The sequence below is a fragment of the Pipistrellus kuhlii genome, unplaced genomic scaffold (genome assembly GCF_014108245.1).
Source record: "Pipistrellus kuhlii isolate mPipKuh1 unplaced genomic scaffold, mPipKuh1.p scaffold_m20_p_20, whole genome shotgun sequence".
NCBI lineage: Eukaryota > Metazoa > Chordata > Mammalia > Chiroptera > Vespertilionidae > Pipistrellus > Pipistrellus kuhlii.
In genome coordinates, this window is record NW_023425516.1 from 794,715 (window position 1) to 822,113 (window position 27,399).

General features: G+C 53.4%; 3 protein-coding genes and 1 non-coding gene across 17 annotated transcripts in view; all 4 read left to right on the forward strand.

Moving 5' to 3' along the window:
* PXN (paxillin) overlaps positions 1-5,407 on the forward strand; it is a 40,426-nt gene extending 35,019 nt beyond the window's left edge. For 4 of the 10 annotated variants that reach the window (XM_036449167.2, XM_036449170.2, XM_045585380.1 and 1 more), the window contains 8 exons: positions 96-371; positions 574-876; positions 1,601-1,702; positions 1,890-2,060; positions 2,158-2,331; positions 3,247-3,328; positions 3,541-3,689; positions 4,998-5,407. In XM_036449167.2, the coding sequence (XP_036305060.1) occupies positions 96-371; positions 574-876; positions 1,601-1,702; positions 1,890-2,060; positions 2,158-2,331; positions 3,247-3,328; positions 3,541-3,689; positions 4,998-5,264 (1,524 nt within the window). In that variant the 3' untranslated portion in view covers positions 5,265-5,407. The remainder of the gene's footprint in view (positions 1-95; positions 372-573; positions 877-1,600; positions 1,703-1,889; positions 2,061-2,157; positions 2,332-3,246; positions 3,329-3,540; positions 3,690-4,997) is intronic. The other 6 variants (XM_036449173.2, XM_036449175.2, XM_036449171.2 and 3 more) reach the window with 5 other exon arrangements.
* A 6,602-nt stretch (positions 5,408-12,009) lies between these two features.
* On the forward strand, positions 12,010-16,113 carry RPLP0 (ribosomal protein lateral stalk subunit P0). Its single transcript, XM_036449184.2, has 8 exons — positions 12,010-12,122; positions 12,367-12,468; positions 13,600-13,775; positions 13,886-13,973; positions 14,086-14,232; positions 14,340-14,525; positions 15,154-15,294; positions 15,888-16,113. Exons 2-8 carry the CDS (start codon positions 12,415-12,417, stop codon positions 16,044-16,046), a joined length of 951 nt encoding a protein of 316 aa, XP_036305077.1. The 5' UTR covers positions 12,010-12,122; positions 12,367-12,414; the 3' UTR covers positions 16,047-16,113.
* On the forward strand, positions 13,047-13,175 carry LOC118725780. Its single transcript, XR_004990121.1, has one exon. It is a non-coding gene; the product is annotated as a small nucleolar RNA SNORA3/SNORA45 family (small nucleolar RNA).
* Positions 16,114-17,457: 1,344 nt separating the features above from the next.
* Positions 17,458-27,399, forward strand: part of GCN1 (GCN1 activator of EIF2AK4) — a 50,677-nt gene continuing 40,735 nt past the window's right edge. For 3 of the 5 annotated variants that reach the window (XM_045585383.1, XM_036449165.2, XM_045585382.1), the window contains exons 1-7: positions 17,458-17,580; positions 21,161-21,263; positions 24,774-24,837; positions 25,419-25,550; positions 25,986-26,094; positions 26,946-27,044; positions 27,140-27,274. In XM_045585383.1, coding sequence (XP_045441339.1) covers positions 17,563-17,580; positions 21,161-21,263; positions 24,774-24,837; positions 25,419-25,550; positions 25,986-26,094; positions 26,946-27,044; positions 27,140-27,274 — 660 coding nt within the window. In that variant the 5' untranslated portion in view covers positions 17,458-17,562. The remainder of the gene's footprint in view (positions 17,581-21,160; positions 21,264-24,773; positions 24,838-25,418; positions 25,551-25,985; positions 26,095-26,945; positions 27,045-27,139; positions 27,275-27,399) is intronic. The other 2 variants (XM_036449162.2, XM_036449163.2) reach the window with 1 other exon arrangement.

Here is a 27,399-nt window from a genome sequence, read left to right on the forward strand (position 1 = left end):
CCTGGTTGAGCCCTCCCTTGCCCGGGCACCCGAGTGTGGACTGAGCGGCGGGCAGAGCCAGAGTGGGGCTGTGACAGCTTCCCCTCCCCCCTCAGATCCGCTCCGTGATCAGGAGGAGCCGGGAGACAGGCCACGCGCACCCCATGTCCCGGGAGCCCTCCCCTCGCCGCCGGCTGGACCCTGCCACCCTGAGCAGGACCCCCTCCCAGGAGCGGCTCATCGCAGAGCTGCAGGGCCGGCTGGGCATCCCGCCCGAGGCGGAGGGGGCGGCGGGGGCCGCGGGGGCCGGCGCCCAGGCCTGGATGACGGAGGGCGTCGTCATCACGGTGCAGCCTCGCGGGAGGCGGGCCGAGGGGCAGCTGGTGGAGAAGGTAGCAGGGAGATGCCGCCGGGGCAGGCCCGGCTGCAGGCGTCCCGGCCGGAGGGGAGCTGGCTGTGGGGTCCTGGGCCTGTGGCCCCGGAGAGGCTGGTCAGAGTGGGAGGCCGGGGAGCGGGGGCCGTGGCTCTCTGCCCGTGCTTGCTGCCTGGTGCTTCCTCCGTCTTCCTCACCGCTCTCCTCCTCTCTCCTCCCAGGTGGTTTTTCCCCCCGGCTCTCCCGTCCCCCTGAGAAGAACCTTCTCTGTTCTGCCTTCTCCTGTCCCTTTCCTCCAGCATCACAGAGATGCCTCGGCCAGCAGCCCGTCTCCCCCGCCCGGCCTGCCGGCGCCCTCCCCGCTGGGGCCCTCACCTCTCCCCTGTGCCTCCCCCGGGGCCCAGAGCCCTGGGCCAGGGCCGCAGGGAGGTGTGCCGGGGCCCGCCTCTCCCCTGCCTGCACCCCCCGCCGTGAGGTCCGTGGGCTGCCAGACCGACGAGGACCCGATGTTCCCCCCGATGCAGGCAGGCCCCGGGCCCAGCATGAGCCTCCCTGTCCCCCTCTAACCACACACACACCCCCTCTCTCACCCACAAGCCCAGCAGGACCGTGTCCTTCCTACACCCAGCCTTGACCCTGGACCTCATTTAACCTGACGCCACACTCCCACCCAGCATGTCACCGTCCTCTTGCCCGCCTGTGGGCTCCCTTCTGCCTGTCCCTCCCCATCCCTCCATCTGTCCCAGCTCCCTCTGAGAAAGCCGGGCCAGAGACCCCAGCTGCCCCTCCCTGCAGCCCGCCCGGCCTCAGGCCCTCCCCCCGGGACCCGGCCCGTGGTCGGCTCCCCTTCCCTTCTCTGTCCGCCCTGGGACTCTGGGACGCTCTAGAGCACATGTGTCAAACACAAGGCCCGCGGGCCAAATCCGTCCCGCCAGGCCTTGCAATGTGGCCCGCACCACGCTGTCATCACTGCACTCCGCTGTGTTTCCATCACAATGACAGTTTATGACTGTTCAGTAAACCATTCGGCCCGCAGTTTAGGCTGGATTTTAGATTTTGGCCCCTTCTCTGATTGAGTTCGACACCCCTACTCTAGACTTTCTCAGACTTTTCCTCCTGATTCTGGCGCTGCCAGTGGGAGAGGAAAACCCTCATCCTAAATCCCTTTGTGAAATGCCCAACAGCAGGTCTCTTTGGTTTCCTCCTTAATTAAGAAATGTTCCTATCCTCGTTTTCTCCCCATTTAAGATCCAGGGCCTGGAACAAAGAGCAGATGGAGAGCTGTGCTGGGCGGCTGGCTGGCCTCCGAGTGGCAGGCAGAGCAGCCCCGAGGGGCAGGACGAGGGCGGGGTCAGTGCCGTGTGCCCCGCGTGTCCCGGCTCAGGCCGGCGCGGGCCAGGCCCTCTGACACCGGGAAGCCTGTGACGTCACTCCCTCCGGAAGGCCCCGGGCCCCGGGGGGAGGTCGCACTTCCTGCCTCCACTGGCCCACGTCCAAGGGGAGAAAAGCCCCCCCTGACTGCCCCCTCTCCCCACAGTTCATGAACCAGGGGAAGACGGGGAGCAGCTCCCCCCCCGGGGAGCCCCCGAAGCCCGGGAGCCAGCTGGACAGCATGCTGGGGAGCCTGCAGTCCGACCTCAACAAGCTGGGGGTCGCCACAGTCGCCAAGGGAGTCTGCGGGGCCTGCAAGAAGCCCATCGCCGGGCAGGTGATGAGGGGGAGGGGCGGCAGGTGGGCACAGGGGCCGGCTCCCCGGGAGGGGCTCAGGGGCAGCCAGGGCCTTGAGCCGCCGCGTCCCTCCGCAGGTGGTGACGGCCATGGGGCGGACGTGGCACCCCGAGCACTTCGTCTGCACCCACTGCCAGGAGGAGATCGGCTCCCGGAACTTCTTCGAGCGGGACGGGCAGCCCTACTGCGAGAAGGACTACCACACGCTCTTCTCCCCGCGCTGCCACTACTGCAACGGCCCCATTCTGGACGTGAGTGTGGACACACACACACACACACACACACACACACACACTCACTCAGCCCCACGCCGCCCCCCGCGGCCGGGCGGCATCGAGGCTCAGGAGGCGCTGCCACAGGCCCGAGCTCACCGCTGGGTCAAACCCAGGCCTGGTGCCGGAGGCCTCCGTCCGTCCCCCCCCCCCCCCCAGACTCCCTCCGCGGGGCTCGGGGGTCAAACCCAGGCCTGGTGCTGGAGGCCTCCGCCCCCCCCAGGCTCCCTCCGCGGGGCTCGGGGTCAAACCCAGGCCTGGTGCCGCAGGCCTCCGTCCCCCCCCAGACTCCCTCCGCGGGGCTCGGGGTCAAACCCAGGCCTGGTACCGGAGGCCCCCGCCCCCCCCAGGCTCCCTCCGCGGGGCTCGGGGTCAAACCCAGGCCTGGTGCCGGAGGCCCCCGACCCCCCCAGACTCCCTCCGCGGGGCTCGGGGGTCAAACCCAGGCCTGGTGCCGGAGGCCTCCGCCCCCCCCCCCCCCCCCCAGACTCCCTCCGCGGGGCTCGGGGTCAAACCCAGGCCTGGTACCGGAGGCCCCCGACCCCCCCAGACTCCCTCCGCGGGGCTCGGGGTCAAACCCAGGCCTGGTGCCGGAGGCCCCCGCCCCCCAGACTCCCTCCGCGGGGCTCGGGGTGAGGCTGAGGTGCCACTCCCTCTCCCACGCGTGGCTCTGCGCCCGGCTCTTCCTTACGGGATGGCCTCACAGTCACAGTGGGACCCGTGACCTCCGCCCACTGAGAGGGAAGGAGTGTGGGGGGTCACCTCCTTCGGGGTCAGAGTTCCCGCCGTGCTCAGAGCAGTGAGGAGCCCCCTCCTGGCGGGCCTGGGGGACAGCTCAGCGGTGGGGCCTGTCCAACGGGCCAGCGCGGCTCTGACCCGCCCTCGCTCCCACAGAAAGTGGTGACGGCCCTCGACCGGACGTGGCACCCCGAGCACTTCTTCTGTGCCCAGTGCGGTGCCTTCTTCGGCCCCGAAGGTACGAGAGGGGAGGGAGGGGAGGGAGGGAGGGGAGAGGAGGGAGGGGAGAAGAGGGGAGAAGAGGGGAGGGGAGCATGGGGAGGGAGGGGAGGGAGCATCGGGGAGGGAGGGGAGGGGAGGGGAGGGAGGGGAGGGGAGGGGCTCTGCTGATGCTGGAGTCAGGGCTGCCCCTTCGGAGGCCCTCACCCCGCCCCACAACCTGCTCCTCAGGGTTCCACGAGAAGGACGGCAAAGCCTACTGCCGGAAGGATTACTTCGACATGTTCGCGCCCAAGTGCGGCGGCTGCGCCCGGGCCATCCTGGAGAACTACATCTCGGCCCTCAACACCCTCTGGCACCCCGAGTGCTTCGTGTGCCGGGTAAGGAGCCCCGCCCGCAGCTGCGAGCACTGACCTGTGGCCAGGAGGTCCCGGTTCAGTTCCCGGTCAGGGCGCAGGCCCAGCTTGTGGGCTCAGGCCCCGGTCGGGGGCGTGCAGGAGGCAACCATCAGTGATTCTCTCACATGGATGTTTCCATCTCCCTCTCCCGCTCCCTCTCCCTTCCTCTCTGAAATCAGTGAAAATATATTAAAAGGGGGTGGGGGCGCTGGGCAGCCAGGAGAGAAGGGCCCTCCCTGTGCTCTCCGGGGCAGCCTGGAGGCCCTGTGTGCGGCCGTTGGGGAGCAGCAGGGGACACGTCGTCAGCCCGGGGTCTGGGCCGGGCTCGTGCTGAGGCGGGGACACCGGAGCAGGCAGTGTCTCCGTGTGGCGGCCACTGGGATCGGGAGAAGGGCATGGGGGGCTCCGTGAGGATGCGAGCTCTCCGGGCCTCCGAGGACCTGGCCTTTGGTTTCCAAACTGCATCGGGGGCGTCCCAGCCAGGGCCCTCCGGGCGGATAAGTCAGGGAAACGTTCATTTCAGCACCAGGGTTTCAGGGACACCGTGCAGCCGCCCGGCTCCATGCCCCGGAGCGGACGTTCACATCCAGGCTGCGCCACTGGGGGGCACGGCCCTGGGCAGGCCACTCACCACGCACGCCTCGCTCCCGCCTGGGAACTGCACCCAGGAAATGCTCAGCAAGTGGGCATGTGGTGGCCCTGCCCGCCCCCTGCCCATCGCACCCGGGGCTGCCCGAGCCCCTTCCCCCGCCTCCCCCCTCCCCCGCCTCCCCGTCCCCCGCCTCACCCTCTCCCGCCTCACCCCTCTCCCCCGCCTCACCCCTCCCCGCCTCACCCCTCCCCCGCCTCACCCCTCTCCCCGCCTCACCCCTCTCCCCGCCTCACCCCTCTCCCCGCCTCACCCCTCTCCCGCCTCACCCCTCTCCCCCGCCTCATCCCTCTCCCGCCTCACCCCTCTCACCCGCCTCACCCCTCTCACCCGCCTCACCCCTCCCCCTCCCCGCCTCCCCCGCCTCACCCCTTTCCCGCCTCCCCGCCTCACCCCTTTCTCCCGCCTCACCCCTCCCCCGCCTCACCCCTCTCCCGCCTCACCCCTCTCCCGCCTCACCCCTCTCCCGCCTCACCCCTCTCCCGCCTCACCCCTCTCCCCGCCTCACCCCTCTCCCCGCCTCACCCCTCTCCCCCGCCTCCCCCCTCCCCCGCCTCACCCCTTTCCCCCGCCTCTCCTCCCCCCCGCCTCACCCCTCTCCCCCCTCCCCCTCTCCCGCCTCACCCCTCTCCCGCCCGCAGGAGTGCTTCACGCCCTTCATCAACGGCAGCTTCTTCGAGCACGACGGGCAGCCCTACTGCGAGGTGCACTACCACGAGCGGCGTGGCTCGCTGTGCTCCGGCTGCCAGAAGCCCATCACCGGCCGCTGCATCACCGCCATGGCCAAGAAGTTCCACCCCGAGCACTTCGTCTGTGCCTTCTGCCTCAAGCAGCTCAACAAGGGCACCTTCAAGGAGCAGAACGACAAGCCTTACTGTCAGAACTGCTTCCTCAAGCTCTTCTGCTAGGCACCCCGTCGCTCCACCCGCCCCGGCCCCCGGCCCCCGGCCCCCGGCCCGGCCCCCCAACTGCTACTGTGACCCAAGGCCGCCCGGGGCTGGTGGGCCAGGCCCGACCGAAACTGGAACCGTGCCCTGGCTGTGCAGGGTGGCGAGAGGGCTCAAAGGGCGCCCCCTCTTTCCTGCCCCTGCCAGGGCCTCTGGGCCTCCCCTCCTCCTGCAGCTGTCCCCAGGCTGCCAGCTCCTCGTCCTCCCCGAGGGGGCTGGTGCCCCTCCCCACAAACCCGCCTGGCCAGGCCAGCACCCCACACTGGAGCCATCTCTTACTCATTTCGCAGTGGAGCGGGGGCGGGCGGGCAGGATCGGATGGGGTCTCTTTTACCTTTATTTCCGTCCGACCAAGTTATCCAAATAATCCGGGGGGACAGGGCTCCCCCAGACAATGCCAGCATCCACCCACCCATCCAAGGCCAAGTGCCCGGGGGCCCCGACGGTTCCTGGTGCTCCTGCCCTGCCCGGCACTGCTCCGATTCTACTGACGCAGACCCCCCAGCAATAACGTCTCCGGTCTCTTCCCCCCGCGGGAGGGGCCTTTCACCTCAACCTGGACACTGTGCCGACTTTGATAGATTTCTACACTGAGGTTTGACTATCGTCCGAGTGCTTTTACTTCTCTGCACACAGTGACTTTGAAGAGATTTTAAAGAACCCCTTTTGTACTCCCCTCGTCCACCGCCGGCCCCCGGGGCAGTGGCTGGGGGACAGGCTTGCCTTGTGCTGAGGGCTTGGGGTGGGGAAGCCATTTGTATTTTCCTTTTTCTTAGCAGAAGCAGGTGAAGTGGGAGCGGCTCTGAGACTCCCCGTCTTTCCTTCACGGCTCCCAGGACTGTTTTATAAACTGCTGTATTTTGAAATCCCTTCCTAACTACCCAGGCCAGCAAGCTCTTAACTGAAGTGGCCTGAGGGTGTCTTGCCCCTTGGGGCCTAGGATTCTGAACCTCATCCGTCCTGTTCCATGGTGAGGAGACGGGGAGGATGCTCTGGGGGTGCTGTTTCCGGCCTAAGCCATTAGGAGCCGCCGCTCCCCTGTGAACTCTTTGGCATCCAAAAGAACCCCCGGAACATGCTCGCCCCCTCACTGCTCTGGGGCTCCTCCTGCCTCCTCAGGAAAGCTGGGGTCCGGTTTTGACCATTGGTCTTGTTGATTCCACTGGGAGCATCACTTCCCCAAATTCCCATCTCCTCGGGAACTGGAGGGCTGGGGAAAGGGCCAGGGTGATGCCCGGCAGCCTGGTGGGGCTGTGGGCAGAGGGACGGGACCCGCTGAAGCACGGGAAGGCCCCAGAGCTCTGCCGTCCCCCCAAGGGCAGGTCAGCGGCACCCCCAAGGGTCTGATGTCTCCACTCCACACAGAGGCCTTACTGCTCTGTTTACAGCCACCCGCCCAGATCCACTCCTGGAGGGAGGGCCTCTGGGCCCACCTTCCGGGTCAGTGGTTATTTGATGAACTGATTTTAATTTTTTTCTCTGTAAACTTTTTAACCTGGCTTTTCCTCATTTCAATTCCTGTGATTTATGCCAATAAAGTTTGCCATTATTTTGACCCGTGTTAGTACGTTTTCTTTGTGGTCTGAGATAGCAGCTTAGTCCCAGAAGAGAGACCAAACCCTTCTAGACTCACAGAGCCCGCAGTGCGAGGGTAAATCATCCGCGTTCCTGACAGGTAAAAAGCCTGGGGTGGGACCTTGCCCCAAGGACTCTGGTCTGTGAGCGCAGGTCCTCCTGGCTCCCGGCGTGAGCTGTGGGCCAGGGAAGGCTGGGGAGCAGCCTGGCTGGGCTCTGCCTGGGTCTGGGCCCGCACTAAGTTTTATCCTGGCTTCCCCTCAGGCACCCTCACCAGGGCCTGTGGGTGGTCTTACACTCTCTGCAGATGGGGAAAGCGGTTCGGAGAGGAGAACCGACGTGCAGAGACAGGATGTATGAACTCACAGCTAACCTCTGCCAGTGTTCCTGCACTGACCGGACCCTGCCCCCCCCCCGCCCGCCCTCTTTCCACTCTGGCACAACATGTACTGGCACAACACCGTGGGCGACGGACCCTCTCCACTGAAGGGCGTGGACTGATGGTTGGCAATTAGTTGGCGGTTGGTCTCTACTTCCCCCTGGTGGTCATGTTCCTTATTTGCAGGCTTCCTCGCTTTTGTCAGCCAGAACTTCAGTCCTGCTCCAGACCCCCGTTCTCCCCACGCCCTACACCCTCTTCCGGCCTCAGTTTCCCTGTTGTTTGGAATGGCCCTCCAAAACCTCTTACCTCTTTGGGACATGTTGATTCTAGTCTGAACCCTGTCCATTTCACAGTGAGCTCAGAAGTGAAAATTACCTTCAACCCTCGCCCAAAGATAGTTACTGGGTTTATCCTTCCCGCTCACGTTGGACTTATTTTATTTATAGAAATGGATATGGTGCAGTTCCTTGCAATTTGCTTCCTCACTCAGGTGTACTCTGTATTTCCCCATGTCAATAAATATAGATCTGCATTTTTTAATGGTCTCACGGTATTCCATTATATTGATGTACTACAATTAGAAATTCGTATGTCATCAGAGCCAGGATGTCCTTGGGAAGGTAGCTGTAAGTACATCCTTGGTAAAGTGGGATAAGGGGGAGACACTGGGTTTGGAAGGAACTACAGCACAGCGAGGCCCACGGGCTATGAACTTTCTATGGGTTTCAGTTCTGACATCATCATTCGCTGGCTGAGGGACTTGGGCAAAATATTTAACTTCTCTGAATTTTCTCATCCATAAAACGGAAATACTAAAATGGTGTTGATATTGTTGCAAATATCAATAGCGCTAACGTGCGCAAAGGACTCAGCACAACGCTAAGCATGCAGCAGTAAACCTTGTCATGACAAAGCAACCTTAGCAGTAATCATCTCCAGCTTTTCTCTTCACTGGCTCATCAGCAGAGGCCATAGGAGGCTTTCAAACAAAATACAGAGGTTTCTAACTTGGTCAAGTGCAAAGGGTAAAAATACGGATCTAAGCTTACTTTTTAAAAAACACAAGCCCTGCCAAGACTGGTTTGGCTCAATGGATAGAGTGTCGGCTTGGGGACTGAAGGGTCCCGGGTTCGATTCCGGTCAAGGGCATGTGCCTTGGTTGCGGGCATATTCCCAGTGGTGGGTGTGCAAGAGGCAGCTGATCCATGACTCTCTCTCATCCATGTTTCTGACTGTCTCTCTCCCTTCCTCTCTGTACAAAATCCTTAATATATTAAAACACACACACACACACACAAAAAAAAACACAAGTCCTAACCAGTTTGGCTCTGTGGATAGAGCATCGGCCTGTGGACTGAATGGTCCCAGGTTTGATTCCGATCAAAGGCATGTACCTTGGTTGCGGGCACATCTTCAGTAGGAGGTGTGTAGGAGGCAGCTGATCAATGTTTCTCTTTCATCAATGTTTCTAACTCTATCCCTTCCCCTTCCTCTCTGTAAAAAAGCAATAAAATATATATCTAAAAAAACACACTCACAGGGTAGTACAATCGTTCAAATAAATATTGTTTGAGTGTATAATGAAAGAAACTAGTGTTTGTAGTAAATTCCTCCTGCATTCCAGGAACTGTGTCAAGTCTTCACAAATAGCTCAGGTAACCTCATAAGTCTAGAATGTGGATACTCATCCCATTTTACAGGTAAGGAATGAGAAACAGTGTCAGCAAGGTGAAATCACTTCCAAGAACAAGAAGATCAGGTCATCTGACTGCAAACCCTGTACTCATACATTCAACAACTACTATTTATGAGCCGGGCTGGTGCAGCTCAGTGGGTTGGGTCCTGTCCTGTGCACTGAGGCCACTGGTTAGATTTCTGCTCAGGGCACATGCCTGATTTGCTGCTCCATTTCTGGTAGGGAGTGTGCAGGAGGCAGCTGACGGATGTTTCTCTTTCATCGATGTTTCTATTACCCTTGCAGTTCCTTTCTCCCTAAAATCAATAAAAACATTAAAAAACAAGTAAGCAAATATTTATGATATGCCTACTATGTGCTAGGCACAAAGCAAAAGATTCTGCCTTGTGGAGCTTGCATTCTTGCAGGGAGAGACAAATAACTATATATATAAAAGGCTAATATGCAAAGTGTCCCCTCAGGAGTTTGATGGCGAGACCGGGAGTTCCAGCACTTGCTATGATGTGCGCTGACCACCTGGGGGTGGCGTGGAATCAATGAAGGCCCCCTGTTGGCAGCTGGCAGCTGGGGAAGTAATGCCCTGGTCAGCAGCTGGAAGGCCCCCATCAGCTCTGATTGGTGGTCTAGGCCTAGAGACCCCACCTGTGTACGAATTTCATGCACCAGGCCTCTGGTGTCATAAGTAAACTACATAGTGTGTTACAAAGTGTAAGTGCTAACGAAAAAAACAACAATAAAACAGAGTAAGGGGGAAGTGGGAGTGATTATTAAAAAAATTTTTTTTGTACGTAGTAATTTTAAATAAAGGAAATAAGAGTAGGCCTGATTTAGCAGGTGATATTTGAGCCAAACTGTGATGGAGGTGTCACACATGTGGATAGAGGCAAGGAGCCTCCCAGGAAGAGAGAACAGTTGGTGTAAGAGCTGTCAAGGGGCACATTGTCTGGCTGGAAGGAAATGAGTCAGAAAAATAGGAGATGCGATTATAGGAGTAGAGGTGGAGAGTGGATAATATAGGGCAAGCATGTCAAACTCAAAGGCTAACACGGGCCAAATAAACAAGGTTCAAGTTTTTTTTTGTTTTTAAAAAAAATATTGATTTTTTTTACAGAGAGGAAGAGAGAGGGATAGAGAGTTAGGAACATTGATGAGAGCCGAAACCGGTTTGGCTCAGTGGTAGAGCGTTGGTCTGCGGACTGAAAGGTCCCAGGTTTGATTCTGGTCAAGGGTATATACATTGGTTGCGGGCACATGCCCGGTAGGGGGTGTGCAATGTGCAAGAGGCAGCTGGTCGATGTTTCTCTCTCATCGACGTTTCTAGCTCTCTATCTCTCTCCCTTCTTCTCTGTAAAATATCAATAAAATATATTTAAAAAAAACCCAAAAACATCGATGAGAGAGAATCATCTATCAGCTGCCTCTTGCACACCCCCTCCTGGGGATGCACCCACTACCAAGGTACATGCCCTTGACTGGAACCTTCCAGTCCGCAGGCTGATGCTCTATCCACTGAGCCAAACCGGTTTCGGCAAGGTTCAAGTTTTTGTGGGCCTCAAAAAAAACAAAAGCTTTGCCCTAACCGGTTTGGCTCAGTGGATAGAGCATTAGCTTGTGGACTGACTGGTCCCAGGTTCTATTCCAGTCAAGGACATGTACCTTGTTTGTGGGCACATCCCTAGTAGGGAGTATGAAGGAGGCAGTTGATCTATGTTTCTCTCTCATTCTATGTTTCTAACTCTCTATCCCTCTCCCTTCCTCTCTGTAAGAAAATCAATAAAATATATAAAACAACAACAACCCCCCCCAAAAAAACTTCAATTTTCATAGAAAAGTAGGTTTATTTTGCTAGAGACATACTGAATATAAAGGGCTGAAATAAATGAGTAGGTAACCATTAACATAACATAATATAATATTTTATTTATTTATTTTAAAGTGTATTTTATTATTTTTTTTTACAGAGAGGAAGGGAGAAGGATAGAGTTAGAAACATCAATGAGAGAGAAACATTGATCAGCTGCCTCCTGCACACCCCCTTCTGGGGATGTTGCCTGCAACCAAGGTACATGCCCTTGACCGGAATTGAATCTGGGACCCTTCAGTCCACAAGCTGGCACTCTATCCACTGAGCCAAACCAGTCAGGGCCATAATTTTAATAAACATTTTAATAAAAATTAATATTTCTTCTTTAACATTAACTTACCAAACATTGAATAACTGCACAAATAAGCATAAGCAAATAAACCTATTTTTCTTGTTCTCCGAAATATTTCCTGTTGTGCACACCAAACAGGTCAGTCCAAGACTAATACTTTGGCCATCGGCTGCTAAAATATTCGCTGCTGGTATTAGTGGAGAGAAATGATGAGCCTGCGTGTAAGGCACATAAGGGAAATGAATGCAACACGACTATAGTAATCAGTCATTAGCGAACATTGTAGTTTGTTATTAATAATTATGTATAACAGGATATTGTAAAAATTAAGTTGTGAAATTTTTACTAAAACGTTTCTTACACATACCATTATATTGGCTGGGCCACAAAAATATTCGTTGTGGGCCACATGTGGCCCGTGGGCCGCGAGTTTGACATGCTAGTGTCTTATAGGCCAGTTAAGTTTTAATCTTTTTACTTTGTGGAAAATGGGAAGCTTTTTGAACAGATAAGGAAATGACCCGACTGTTTTATTTATTTTTTGATCCGACTGTTTTGAATGATCCCTCTGCTTTTGTAGGGGGAAGGACAAACTACAGAGGGGACAGAGAGCATTCTATGCAACTATTAAAATATTATATTTCTCACTCCACGAAATACTCTAGTTTGCGACGTGGCCAGGTGGCAGGGGAAACGCAGACGGAGTCTACAAACTCTGGCGCCTCCACCAGAGCAGCGCCAGCCCAGCAGAGGGCAGCAGCTCTGAGAAAGCCGCTCCAACCCGAGGCGGCGCTTCCTTAACTTCCTTACTGAAAGGCGGCTTCCGGTAGGCTGGAGTGGCAGCTATACCATCCAATGGCTGCCTGTGTTAGGTCTGCTTTGCCAGACAGGCGTGGGCGCCAGCCAATAGGTGGGGGTGCTGTCGGAGGCTTCTGATTGGCTGCTTCGTTTACTTATAAAAGGCGCGCGCCGGCGCACGGCCTTCCTCTCGCCAGGCGTCCTCGTGGGAGGTTCGTGTGATGGCCGATTGGCGCCGGGGCCTGGCGGCGGGAAGGATGGGCGTCTTTGCGGGGGAGCCCGGAGGCCGCGGGGCCCGGGTTTACGCGGCCTGGGGCTGCGGCCGGGGCTCGCGCTCTCCGGGCGGCGGCCAGGCCGGACCGGCGGGCGCTCCCGCGTGGCCTGCCCCGTCCACAGGCCTCTGGTGTGAGCCCGGCGGGCGGGGGACGGGTGTCTGAGCTCCCTCTCTCTCCTCAGTGACATCGTCTTTAAACCCTGCGTGGCAATCCCTGACGCACCGCCGTGATGCCCAGGGAAGACAGGGCGACCTGGAAGTCCAACTACTTCCTTAAGATCATCGTAAGTGCGGGGTGGGTCGCGGCCGCCATCATGCTGCCTCCGCCACGGCAGCCCAAGAGGGACAATCGGCTCCCATGGGCCCAGCTGCTGAATTGTGCCATTTCAGGCAAATCTCATTGAACCTTAAGGATTTCCAAAGCCCTGCGTGCCGCCCCCACCTGTTGCAGATAAACAGGCTCGGGCAGTTCTGGGCTCCTAAGAGAGCCAAATGGCATTAATTCCCAGGTCTGTCTGGCATTCAGATAGCACTCATCACACTTGTACTTCTCTGCTTCCATCTTTGGGGAAGCGAGAGGCAGTGAGTGACTCATAAAAAGTCAAGTTGATGCATAGTTAGGTCCTGCCAGTCAAGAAACCCAATGTCCCAATGGAGGTTATCTCTACGAAGGCCTTGAAGTGGGTGCTCTTAACAGGATAGTAAAATAATCTGAAACCCACATCCTAGATTTTACAAGGAAGGTTTTGTTGTATTTACTTTATGTTGTGATCTGAGTGCTGAATTTTTTTTTCTTCTGTCAAGTCATTTTAGTGGGTCAGAAACATCTCATAATTGGGAAATGTTAAAAAATGAGAGCTAACCCAAGACTAGAGTCACATCTTGACAGCTATTGTCCTGGTGTGCTAGAGTTCTTGGAGAGAATCTGCTGGTCTTGATTCACTGGCTTGGGCAGTAAGTGCCCCTGGTAATGCCCAAATCAGAAACATAAGAAAAAAAAAAAAAGCTAAAATTAAAATTTTTTCTGATTGAATGTACCAACTCAATTTTTACTATCCATACTCAGCAAGCAAATCTTGGACAAATCTGTCAGTGCTACAACCCAGGTGGCTCCTAGTGGGAGGAGTTGGCCCAATAGGAGTCACTTCAAAAGCATAGAAGAAAGGGAGATGGAAACCAACCGTTGGGGGTTAGTTTCTCCTGATTTTTAGAAATTTTTGTTTGTTGATTGATTTTTAGAGAAGCATCCACTTGTTCCACTTATTGATGCGTTCATTGGTTGATTCTTGTATGTGCTCTGACTGGGAATTGAACTCAAAACCCTGGGGTATCGGGACAATGATCTATCTCCTGATTCCTCCCCCCCCCCCCTTTCCTCCTGTTAAACTTGGCTTGTTTCTTCCTGGCTTTTGTAGCAACTCCTGGATGATTACCCAAAATGCTTCATTGTGGGAGCAGACAATGTGGGCTCCAAGCAGATGCAGCAGATCCGCATGTCCCTCCGCGGGAAGGCGGTGGTGCTGATGGGCAAGAACACCATGATGCGCAAGGCCATCCGAGGACACCTGGAGAACAACCCCGCCCTGGAGAAGTCAGTCCGTGCCCGGGCACCTTTGTCCTCCCTCCCCCGTGCCCTTCTCCCCTCTCCTGGAGGAGAACGTGCGGGAAGGTGACCGCCGCTCTGTGACCTTCTCTTTGCAGACTGCTGCCTCACATCCGGGGGAATGTGGGCTTTGTGTTCACCAAGGAGGACCTCACTGAGATCAGGGACATGCTGCTGGCCAACAAGGTAAGAGGAGAAGCAGGTTGGCTAAAGAGACCTTATCAATTTTGGCTCCTTAAAAGCCAGATTCTCAGTTTGTACCTGTGGAGGGAGAATTCACATTCTTGCTTTTGTTCAGGTGCCAGCTGCTGCCCGTGCTGGTGCCATTGCCCCGTGCGAAGTCACTGTGCCAGCCCAGAACACGGGTCTGGGGCCAGAGAAGACCTCCTTCTTCCAGGCTCTGGGCATCACCACTAAAATCTCCAGGGGCACCATTGAAATCCTGGTGAGTGGACCTGGCTTGCCAGTACTAGCCAAGCCAGTAGTGGGGCCACCTTGGTGGCTGTCGGCCTGCTGAATGCTCAGGTGCTAACGTGTTGCCTTGTCCTGCAGAGTGATGTGCAGCTGATTAAGACTGGAGACAAAGTGGGAGCCAGCGAAGCCACATTGCTGAACATGCTGAACATCTCCCCCTTCTCCTTTGGGCTGATCATCCAGCAGGTGTTTGACAATGGCAGCATCTACAACCCGGAAGTGCTTGACATCACAGAGGAAACTCTGCATTCCCGCTTCCTGGAGGTACATGCTGCTCACTCCAGGATCTCACATTAATGGTTGAGAGTATGCCTCGCTTCAGACTGAATCCTGGCCCCTCCTTTGAACCAAGTGTGTAATCAAGGACAGTTTAATGTCTGCCCTGTTTCCTCATCTGTGAAATGGTATTAATGATACAAGATTGTTGAGGATGGATGAATTCATGAGTATAAAGCTTAGAACAGTGCTGGGTACATAGTTAGAGCTATTCTAGGGCTTGGAATAGCATGGTTCACTCTAGCTATTTTTTGTAAGTCTCACTAGTGGATGGAAAGTTCTCACCTGGCATTATTTAAACATCTTCCTCTCGTGGAACTCAATGGTTATGTTAATAGTTTACTTTTTTTTTTTTTTTTTTAAACAAAATAGAGGCTTTTGTAGCAATCGTCATCATGGTATAGTAATACCCATGATGGGCATAAGGATAAAAAGCATTTATGAACTACTGGATTTGAATTGCCTTGCCAGAGCATTTGGTGTGAAGTATTCCTGTGTGAGACTAAGATGCTAGTCCAGGAAGTTTTATCTGCCATTGAGCTTTGCTTGGACTTCTCTATCTTCTCTTTTCGTTAAGATCTCTCACCTAAAATATAATTTTCCCCTCCCTCCACAGGGTGTCCGCAATGTTGCCAGCGTGTGCCTTCAGATTGGTTATCCGACTGTTGCGTCAGTGCCCCATTCTATCATCAACGGGTACAAGCGAGTTCTGGCTTTGTCTGTGGAGACTGAGTACACCTTCCCACTTGCTGAAAAGGTAAAAAGAACCTACTGGGACCATGGTGGGTCTGACAGCAGGCGGATAAATGGCAGCCTGATGAGTGATCGCTTTTATTATCATAGTAGCGGATAAAGTGTTTTTAAAAATTTCTTATTGATTTTAGAGATGGAGAGAGAAACATCAATGATGGGAGAGAATCATTGATTGGTTGCCTCCTGCATGCCCCCAACTGGGGATTGAGCCTGCAACCTGGGCATGTGTCCTTGACTGGAACGAACCCATGACCCTTCAGTCTGCAGGCTGATGCTGTATCCACTGAACCAAACCGGCTAGGGTGCAGATAACAATTTTTTTTAACCTATGCTTGAGAGGCTGGGGCGGGGAGAGGGGAGAGGAAGGAGGGTGGCATGGGAGGTGTGTCCTTGACTTTACAAATGACAAGAGACCCTGGATCCTAAGAGGGTTAGTTAATGGGTACAAGCTGGCCTCAAGCTCACAGGTCATGCCTAAGCTGTCACCTGCCTGGTCACCCAGGGAAGGCTTGGACATTCGTTGTTGTTACTCTAGAGCTCTACAAGGCTGACAGGTGGTGGACCACCGTTCTGACTGAACTTTTCCCCTTGCTTCAGGTCAAGGCCTTCTTGGCTGATCCATCTGCTTTTGTGGCTGCTGCCCCTGCGGCCGCCGCCACCACTGCTGCTCCTGCTGCCGCAGCCCCAGCCAAGGTAGAAGCAAAGGAAGAGTCGGAGGAGTCGGACGAGGATATGGGATTTGGTCTCTTTGATTAATTACCAAAAAGCAACCAGCTCAGCCAACTATTTGAGAAGCAAGGAAATAAAGGTTTACTTCTCTTAAGTCTCTGCACTCTTCATTTTCTATATCTTGAAGTTTATAGTATTGTATTCTAGAAACTAAAACCATACAACTTCACAATAGGTCCTCTGCTTACGTCGGAGATCCGTTCCTTTGGTTCGACATAGTGATTTTCGCTATAAGTTGGAACCCACCTAAATAAGCACCTACATCACTCACATGGAGCACATACAGAGCCATAAACAGGAAAAAAAATTTAAAAGACAGCTATTTCTAGTCTTGTGGTAAATGAATAAAAAACAAAGCACATGTACATACATTGAAATTATGGAACTTTTTTTTTTAAATAAATGGGAGATTGGTTACTGTAACCATGAAATGGTGTAGGTAGAGTCCAAGATAATCCAAGGTCTGTCTATTTGGAGTTGACACTAGGGAATTCTCTTTATAAGTGAAACGCTTGTCTAACATCTGATACTAAAGCCCAGCCAGCTTTAACTTTTAATTTATTATAATTATTTACAATGGCCACCCTAGTCTGTGGTCCTCTTAAGATTTTTTTCTTTAATATTCTTATTGATTTCAGAGGGGAAGAGAGACTTCAGTGATAGCGAATCATTGATCGGCTGCCTCTTGCATCCCCCATACTGAGGATCAATCAAGCCCAGGGCATGTTCCCTGACCAGGAACCCACTGCTACCTGGTTCATAGGTTGACTCCGCCACTGAAGCACACTAAGATGCTTTGAGTAGGTTTAATGTCAGTTAAACACTCCAGTGAGTGCCAGTTTTTCAAAATGGGCAGTGGTTATTTTAAAGGGAAAAACGTGCTGCTTGTTGAAAGGGTAGGTGTGAATGACAAGGATGTATTGTGACTTGATCTCTGGTCACAAATTGGAAAGCCATTGCTTATTAGAGGGCCAATCAGCGGTGCAGCCCCCATTTTATAGCTGGCAGAGGGGCAGGCTGAGTAAAATTCAGGCAACTATCAAACCTTGAGGCCCCAGCCTCCCGCCTGTAGCCTTGGCTCAGTGCCCAGCCTGGGGCATTCATTTCCCCTGGGGCAGGCTGCTCGGCTCCGGAATCCTTCCCTGACCGCCACATCCACCTTTGTTTTCTAACCCTGATCTGTCCACCACGGGGCTCCAGCGGACAAGACACCAGCTTCCGGTCTGCCTTTTACCTAGTTCAGTTCCTGCCGGCCAGGAAACACGTTTCTCTAAGAAATAAGAGCTGCGGATCGAGGGGGCGGAGCTGCAGGGGCTTCACTGTTACAAATCCCCCTGCTCCCCCAGAGGCCGGGCTGAGAGGGCCCCGGGCCCGGGGCCGGGAGGAGGCCTTGGTCACCGGCGGTGGCCCAGCGCCGGGTCCGCCCTCCTGGTTTCCAACCCGGGCGGCGCAGCGGCGACCAGCTCCTGCCTCGCCCTGCCGCGTGGGCCGCGCCGTGACCCGGAAGTGCTCGGGAAGCACTTCCGGAGTCAGCGCCGGTAGGATGGCGGCGGACACGCAGGTGAGGCGGGTGTCTGCGGGGCCAACGCGGCCAGCGGCTGGGCGTGGACGGCGGCCCCCGGGCGGGACGGCTCGTGTGGCCAGGCCCGGGGCCCCGGGGGCGTCGGCAGCGGAGGGCGCGGCGCAGGGGCCCCCTCGGTCCGGCTTCTCGCGGCTCCGGGTCCGGCCCGGCCCCCGGCCCCGGCGGCGCAGACTGACCCGGACTTGAGGGGTCAGGGGCTCCGGCCTCGGGGTCGGCAGCTGGACCCCGGCGGGGCCCCTCCCCACCCTGAAGCAGCAGAAGTTCCCTTTGGGAGACCCTGCTCCATGTCCCCGAAGCCCCTCAGCGAGCCCGGCCAGTGCCCGCTGGTCCTTACACTGAACATCCCAGCGCGTGTCTCTGGGCACCTGCTGGGTGCAAGGACTGGCAGCATCGCCCCTGCGTTCCGAGCGGACTGGGTTCGGAGCCCCAGCCCGTCCATTTCTGGGAGACGCTCGGCAAGTGACTTAAACCCCCCCCCCCAAGTCTCAGACTTTGATTCTGTCAAATGGGGTTAAAAATAAAACCGATCGTGTAGGGTTGTTGTGAGGACTCGAGGAGATGAAGTAGAGCTCCTTGTGTGTTGGTTATTTTTAGGTGGAGGCTTAGATTAAAAAAAAAAAAATGACCGAGGAAGAGTCTTGTCCCCCTTGAGTGTTGTCAGCTGTGGCTGCCTTGTAGGTCAGGGAAGGACTTGGGAAAACGTTTCATTCCACCCCAGCCTCGTCTGTAGTTGTGGTTTACAGTAAAAAGACAACATTTAGGGGAAAAGAAGCAGGTGTCTAAGGGACAGCTCGGCTCACTGGGGTCTCCGGGGTGAGGACATTAATCGATTATGATGTGGTGGCCCTGGTGCCAGATGGTGGCCACTTAATTGAAACATTCAGTAGATTCCTGGGAGTCTCCTGTGCACGGGGCAGGAAATTTGTTTCAAGTTGAAATATTTTGGAAGCTGCTTAGCCTGCTGGGTATTTTTGAAGGGGTTAGGCTCTACCCGTTAGAGCACATGGGTCAAACACAAGGCCCGCGGGCCAAATCCGTCCCGCCAGGCCTTGCAATGTGGCCCGCACCGCGCTGTCATCACTGCACTCCGCTGCTTTTCCATCACAATGACAGTTTATGACTGTTCAGTAAACCATTCGGCCCGCGATTTAGGCTGGATTTTAGATTTTGGCCCCTTCTCTGATTGAGTTCGACACCCCTACGTTAGAGGAACGCATGTTGAATGTTTAACATTCTCTAAAGTGCAAAAAAGCCCACTAGAGCCATATTGTGACTGAGGTGAGGTGAGAAAGCGCAGTTATGAACTTGAGGGTTAATTTAAAAAGCTGTGCAGGACCAAAACCTGGTTAGCTCAGTGGATAGAGCGTCGGCCTGCAGACTGAAGGGTCACGGGTTCAGTTCCGGTCAAGGGCATGTACCTTGATTTGCAGGCACATCCCCGGTGGGGGGTGTGCAGGAGGCAGCTGATCGATGTCTCTTTCTCATTGATGTTTCTAACTATCCCTCTCCCTTCCTCTCTGTAAAAAAAAAAAGCTGTGCAGGATAGTAAAAAGTTTATTAAATGGAAGTTTACATATAATGTTAACATTGACTACTGAGCTAGCCCATATTACAAAACTGAGGAATTATATGGGGAACATGTGTGTGATGAGCTATGGTAGAAAGACAAAACTGAAAAAATAAAGAAGTAACAGCACAAGCAAGTTATTTTTTTTATTTTTATTTATTTTTTATTTTTTATAGAGAGGAAGAGAGAAGGATAGAGAGCTAGAAACATCGATGAGAGAGAAACATCGATCAGCTGCCTCTTGCACACCCCCTACTGGGAGTGTGCCCGCAACCAAGATACATGCCCTTGACTGGAATTGAACCTGGGACCTTTCAGTCCACAGGCCGACGCTCTATCCACTGAGCCAAACCGATTTCGGCCCATGTATATTTTTCTCATTGATTTTCAGAGAGAGTGGAAGGGAGAGTGAGAGACAGAGAGAAACATCAATGTGAGAGAGACATATTGATTGGTTGTTTCTCTTACACATTCCGACAAGGGCCAGCGATCCACCAGAGTCGGGGATCGAGCCTGCAACTGAGTTACCTGCCCTTGACTGAAATCAAACCCGTGATCCTTCTGTCAGAGGGTCAACACTCTAACCACTGAGCCGAAATGGCTAGGGCACAACAAGCAAGTTATTAAACGATATAGAGATAACTACCAAAATAACCAGCCAGAATTGGTGAGAGCAGGGGATTGGTCTTTATAGCAAACCTCCCAGAATTCTTCGACTTAGACTCTTTAATTATATGCATATATTACTATAAAGACAAAAGGCAATATTAAAACAAATCATTTATGCAGAAAACAGTTTTGGACACGAGTTTACTCATTGCCAATAGAATTATAGCAGGGAGAGAAGTATAAGGGAAACATTTTATTTCTTTGCACCCTTGAATCTTACTTTACTCATAAGGCCTGTCTGTGAAATACGCTTGGAAAGAGGACGGCACCGGTGTGTTAGTTACTTGGGTCTGATGCCCCGCTCCACAGCCTGGCCGCCTGTAGGACCTTTCTCAGGAGCACACTGAGGAGTGTTTGCATACTGCCCGCCTCTCTGAGTCTCAGGCCCAGGTCCCTGTGCGGCTGATGCAGCTGTGGTGACTGGGATGGGGGTTGAAAGCTAAACTGTGTTAGCTTCAGTCATAGACCTATTAGTTTCAGGTTTAGTTTTAAAAATGCAGGTGCTGTGGTTCTCAACCCCAGTTGGGCAATGATTTCCTTCTCAGAGTTGGTCCCTTTGCCACCTGTGAGGCGGTGCTGCTGCTGTCTCGAAGGCGGGTTGGTGGTAGTAGCCAGCTGTGGGCTCGGGATGAGATAAATGCTCTCCCGTTACCTTGCATGGATGTAGTCATATAAGCCGTAACAGTCATGAGGTAAGTGCTGTTATCTGTGCTGCATACATGGAGACACTGAAGACCAAGCAGATGACATAATTTGACTTACGTGTCCACAGCTAGTAAGAGGCAGGGCTGGGATTCACTCTCTTAATCTTTCTTCACCCGGCGACTGTGCTATGCCCTGCTACTGACTTGCCACGGTACTGCTGTGCCCTTTGTGGGAGGGTTAAGTGAGCTAATACAAAGGGGACATACATGGCACATAGTAGGTCCTCACTAGAATTTGCATGATTCTGAACAGATATTTCCTGTCCTAAGATTTTTGATTTTTGTCTTACCTCTTTCGGTTCAAGTATAAGTTACATTGACCAGTTGGCTGGTTGGGTTAAAGCAACATATCTCAACTAAGGATGATTTGAGACATTTGACAACATCTGGAGGCAATTGGGATTGTTACCCCTGGGGTGGAAGGAGTGGACTGCTTGTGGGTGGAGGGTAGGAATGCTGATAAAAAGCCACCCCCCACCAAGAGGTACCCCGCCCACAGGGTCAGCAGCGAGGCTGAGAAACGCAGGGTTAGAGAGCTCTGCCCTGCATTCTGCATGTACGTGTTCACGGTTTTGGAGTCTGACCGGTGGAACTCCCTCTGTGGGCTTGGTCTTCACAGGTTTCTGAGACACTAAAGCGTTTTGCAGGGAAGGTGACAACAGCCAGCGTGAAGGAGCGGAGAGAAATCCTCAGTGAACTGGGAAAATGTGTTGCTGGAAAAGGTATTTATTTTCCATCCATATGGCTTAGAGATGATCCATTTCAAAATAAATTGTGTTCTCTGTTTAGAACCAAGGCCTTCTTTCCCCCTCTTGTAATAAGTTCTGCTTTGACTTTCTGTATTTGCTTGTTATAATCTGCATTGAAACAGTAGGGTTAGTGGAGAGTTTATCCATTTAGATACCAAAGGTTTTTTTTTTTTTTTTTTTTTTACAGTTTTAAGCGTTTTTGATTAGAAATAGTTCTAAAAGATACCAACTATCTTTCTTTTTTTTTTTTTTTTTAAATATATTTTATTGATTTTTGTACAGAGAGGAAGGGAGAGAGATAGAGAGTTAGAAACATCGATGAGAGAGAGTCATCGATCAGCTGCCTCTTGCACACCCCCTACTGGGGATATGCCTGCAACCAAGGTACATGCCCTTGACCGGAATCGAACCCGGGGCCCTTCAGTCCCCAAGCCGACGCTCTATCCATTGAGCCAAACCGGTCCCGGCCCAACTATCTTTCTTAAGTAATTTATCAGATGCAAAAACATTTTCCCAGTTGGTGTTCTGTGGAACTCAGCAAGATGGTAGCAGGTGGTTGGCCAATAACGGATGCCAAAATCCATTACGTGTGGGACACGTCACATTTGTAATGCCCACTGGGAGATTCACAACATATTCCAGGGAGGTGCTTTAATTTTATTAATCTTTCTTTAATCCCATATTTTCCTTGAACACCCCTTTCCCCCTCTTTTAAAAAAAAACCTGTTCAGGGTCTGGGACCACATTTTAGGAAATGCTAAGCACATACAGTCATCCATATTTTGTACCATAATGGAGAGCTATCCCTGCAACCTATTGGGGTATGTAAGACTAGTTTGCCTTCATCCGATCAATCCTAATTAGTTTTGAGTTTCCTTTGGTGTTTTTGCAATACAGCAGTGGTTCTCAAAGTGTGGTCCGCAGGCCAGCAGCAGCAGCAGCATCACCTCAGAACTTGTTTGAGATACAAATTGTCAGTTCCACCCAGCAACACCAATTCAGAAACTGTAGATTGGGAGTGGGTGGCTGGGTGGGGTGGCAGTGGCTGGCGGGGGTGGGAGGAATCCCAGCATCTGTGCTTTAACAAGCCCACACGGTGATTCTTGTGTTTGCTGAAGTTTGAGAACTGTGGTTGTAGAATGTTGAATCTCCCTTTGTGTCAGCTTTTACTTCTCACTAGAGGCCCAGTGCACAAAATTTGCACACTCAGGGCGGGGGCGAGGGGAGGTCCCTCGGCCTGGCCTGTGCCCTCTCGCAGTCCAGGGGCCCTTAGTCACCGTTAGTTGGACATCTTTAGCACTGCCGCAGAGGTGGGAGAGGCTCCTGCTACCGCCACTGTGCTCTCCAGTGGTGAGCCCAGCTCAGGACTTCTGGCTGAGCCGCACTTCCCCTGTGGGAGCACACTGACACTACGGGCAGCTCCTGCATTGAGCATCTGCCCCCTGGTGGTCAGTGTGCGTCATAGTGATTTTGCATGTTAGCCTTTTATTATATAGGATAGGATAGGATTAGTCAAGAGCCCACTTTTTACCACTCTTTGACCCACGTCCTCATTGGCTGCTTCTGCTGTCTCCTGGTAACATACCCAAGCTTGTTAAAATGTGTGTAAGTGAAGTAAATTGCTATTTGTGAGCACCTAAGAGAGTCTCTCATGTTTTAATGCTTCAGTGTGTGACTTTTATGGCACCTTTAAAGTCTTCCCAATCACTTTTCTCAACAAGGTTGTAGTTAGAAAAGGCTGTAGTGTGACAAGTTGCTGTCTGTACACATCTTCTTCATCTTTGTTTAAAATATATTTTATTGAGTTTTTATTTTTTATATTTTATTCATTTTTTGCAGAGAGGAAGAGAGAGGGATAGAGAGTTAGAAACATCAATGAGAGAGAATCATTGATCAGCTGCCTCTTGCACACCCCCCCTGGGGATGTGCCCGCAACCAAGGTACATGCCCTTGACCAGAATCAAACCCGGGACCTTTCAATTCGCAGGCTGATGCTCTATCCACTGAGCCAAACCGGTTTCGGCTATTTTATTGATTTTTTACAGAGAGGAAGAGAGAGGGATAGAGAGTTAGAAACATCGATGAGAGAAAATCATCAATCAGCTGCCTCTTGCACCACCCCTACTGGGGATGTGCCTGCAACCAAGGTACATGCCCTTGACCGGAATCGAACCTGGGACCTTTCAGTCTGCAGGCTGATGCTTTATCCCCTGAGCCAAACTGGTTTCGGCTGATTCAAGCTTCTTAACACGTCTGAGCCTGACTCCTTGCAATAGCAGTAGTGCCTCCCTCACAGGGTTGGTGTGAGGCATGAATGAGCACAACATGTATGGTTGGTGCTTAACACAGTGCGTGACCAGCTGTGGTAAGCTCCCAGTGTATATTAGCTGTTATTACTGTTCTCTTAGCCGCAACCTGTCTCTAACCCCTGTTACTCTTTTCCTCGGTTACTGAGGCCCAAGTCCAGTGGAACAATACAGTGTTCTGGGTTTGGGGGAATGGGTCTCTGCCCCTCCCTCCTTCATTTCCCCTTCACCATGCATGTCCCTGAAGTGTGGGGCACTGCGCCAGCGTTGTGGGCCTCCTGCTCTCGGTGCCTCCCACCTTAGCCCGTCTTACCCTGCAGCTCACAGTCTCTCCTCTGCACCTCCTGCTTCTTCTCGGCTGTGTGCTTCAGTCTGGACGCAGAGCCTGTCCCAGGTCAGCTTTCCGCTAGTGAGCACCAGTGTTCAATCACAGTCTCTCTCTCACTCCGCTGGTCTGCTTGGTTTCCTGTGTCTTGGTTTCTTCGTCTTAAAATCACAGTGCCCATCTTGTGGGGGTCAAGTAGGTTAATGTGTGGCAAGTGCGTGGAGCAGGACCTGGCACTCTGAAGTGTTGGTGTTGTTATTTCTCCTCTTGTGTCCTGAACAGGCATCGTGCATTCTTACCCTGTGCTACCTCCACTCCGCACGGATGTCCCTTTCCGTGTCCCCAGAGCCTCCTAATCTATTAGCCACGTGTCTGCGTCCTTAAAACCTTCAGAAACCACTACGGGTACTGGTATTCTTCCTTTTCCATTCCTCACGGTACTTTAATTTTTGTCCCAGGTTATAAACCTGTTTGTTAGGATATACCTAAAGAAAAGTGCCCATAGCATAAGCAAACAGCTCACTGAATGATCGCAAACGAACACACCCATGTCACCAGCATCCCGATGGAGAAGCAGAACAGTCCCAGCACGCTAGCACCGCCACTCAACAGCAGGGGAAGTTTTGAGGCTGCTGTATTGCCTTAGTCTATTCATTAAATGTCTACCTGCGAGCTTTTCTGTACCACGTATTTTCTTGACATCCTATTTGTCATTGTTTTTTCCTCTGGGGAATTCTCTTTCAAATGAACAGGGCGTGTCCAGAGGCAGAGATCATGTCTGACCATGTTTGGCTGAAGCAGATGTTCATGGAGTAGTTTTTATGGACTGGTCTGTGTAATCTTTGGTTTCAGATCTGCCAGAGGGAGCAGTGAAAGGGCTCTGCAAGTTATTCTGCTTGACTCTGCATCGATACCGGTGAGTCCCAGCCAAAGGCGCAGTGTCCGGAGCACTTTGTGCAGAGATGTGGTGGTGGAGGGTAGTGGTTAGAGCCCAGGCTGTAGAGCCTAATTGCCTGGGTCCAGTCTGGGCTGTGTCACATCCTAGCTGTTAGATCTCAGGCAAGTTACTTAACCTCTCTATGCCTCAGTTTCCTCTTATACAGATGGGAGGATGCTGTTACCTACCTCATAGGTGGTGGTTAGAAAGTGTGAAGTGCCTGCCGTGCTATAATATGAGAGCACCAGCCATGCACACAAAAGCCTTGGCCTGTTTGAGGCCCATAGTGTTTTTTAAATGTGGGTGTTGCCCTTACAGCTTTAATGTTTTATTTGCCTTTATTAGCTGCTTCCAGAATCCCTGGAGGTGATAGATTTATCTGGTTATTACCTAATCCCATCATCTGTGATCCTCTGGAATACAGTGCAGCCCGATTTTCCTGAGAAAATCCAGCACTTGGCCTAAGCTGCCTTGCGCGCACGCGACCCCCCCCCCCTCCCCCCCCCTCCCCCCCCCCCCCCGCGCCCACATGCTCATTGTCACCTTCATTCCTCCCCTAGAGATGCAGCCTCCCGCAGGGCCCTGCAGGCAGCCATCCAGCAGTTGGCTGAGGCCCAGCCGGAAGCCACTGCTAAGAACCTTCTGCATTCTCTGCAGTCTTCAGGCATCGGCTCCAAGGCAGGTGTCCCCAGGTGAGTCTAAAAGTGGTGGCCCAAGGGGGTTGACGGAGTCCTCCCGGGAGAATCCAGTGCAGGGGAGTGTCACTGAGCAATTGTCAGCGCCTGTCCCTTTCCCCTTTGCCGCTCTGCATGGTGCCGGCAGTTGCCCTCTGAGTGGAGGGAGGAGCCAGGAGGGCAGGAGGGGAAACCAGGCAGGGAGTGGGAGAAACCATCTTTTTCTTTTTGTTTTTATGGTGTGCGTGCAAAAAGGTGGTAGTTTGGCTGAGGAGGCCTGCGCTCTCTGTCCCGAATTGTCACAGATGGTTTCCGGGGAGCTGGCTTCAAGTTCTGCCCAGTTGTAGATTAAGGGAGGGTCCTGCATACCAAGCAGGGCCTCGTGCTGACCATTTGTCCTTAAGATGGAGCTGCTCTGACTCACCTCTTGCCTGCCCTCTCCTCCCTCTGCAGTAAGAGCAGCGGCTCGGCCGCCCTGCTGGCCCTGTCCTGGACCTGCCTCCTGGTGCGCATCGTCTTTCCCGCGAGAGCCAAGCGGCAGGGGGACATCTGGAACAAGCTGGTAGGTTCCTCCGGCCTTTGGAGTCTGTTCTGTATGACTGTCTATTAATCCTTTCTATAAGTAGGTTTATATAACTAGATCTACAAATGCCTTCTTGATGGGCATTTTTGTTGTTTGCGATCTTTTGCTTATAAAAACACATTGCAGTGAATAACCTCGTACAGATGCCATTAGTACACATGCATGTGGAATTGGGCACATTCTCAAGCTGCCCTTTTTCTCAGGGTGGCAGGTCACACTGCTCACCCGTGTCCGTGGCATTTGAGGCACATGAAGTCTCTGAGGTGTTTTTAGTTGAGTACGGGTACCGCGCTTCATTCTGGATTGGACAGTGAGCTCCGCACTGCCTGGGTCATCTTCCTGGTGGGTCTTCCTCTTCTGTGTCCACAGTGCCTAGCATAGTGCCTGCCGTTTAGTCAGTGTGCAGTAAGTATTTGTGGAATAAATAAAGTAAAAGTTGAGGCAGATAAATATGTAAAAGAGGATGCTTGTTCTTTTCCTGCATGCCACTTAACTCCTCTGGAATTATATATTCATTGTGTGTTTATTTGTTTAATACCCTTTTCTTACTCTTGACTCTAAGGTGCATGGAAGCAGGGACCATGCCTGTGTTGGTCTCCATGTATTTTCATTGTTTGACTCATAGCGGGTGCTCAGCAAATATTTATTAAGGAAGTGCTTGAGTGAACAGGGTCATTGCAGAGGGGTGGAGGGCTGGAGGCCAGTGGGAGAGGCCTAGTGGAGATGAGCCCAGGGTCCTCAGGCCTGACGAAGATTGTAGCCAAACTGGGAGGCCAATGCAACCTCCACTCCCGTGTCACATCCTGACCCGAGCCCCTCCTTCCTGGCAGGTGGAGGTGCAGTGCCTGCTCCTGCTGGAGGTGCTGGGTGGCTCCCACAAGCACGCGGTGGATGGCGCCATGAAAAAGCTCACCAAGCTGTGGAAAGAGGTGACAGGAGGCAGCAGGGTGGTGGGCATTGCTGCTTCTGTGCCACCCCAGGTGCTCATCATCATCATCATCTGCTTTACACGTTTCCTCTGCAGAACCCCAGCCTGGTGGAACAGTACTTGTCAGCCATTCTCAGCCTAGAACCCAACCAGAACTACGCGGGCATGCTGGGGCTGCTGGTGCAGTTCTGCACGGGCCACAAGGAGATGGACGTGGTCAACCAGCACAAGGCAAGTGGACTCCCTGGCGGGGGGTGGGGCTGGATTTTTCCTGTGGCCCCAGCTGCTGGCCTTGTCTGGAGCTTGTTGGCTTTCTCACTCAGGACCTGGCCTTTCTCCATGCACTTTGAGAAGTT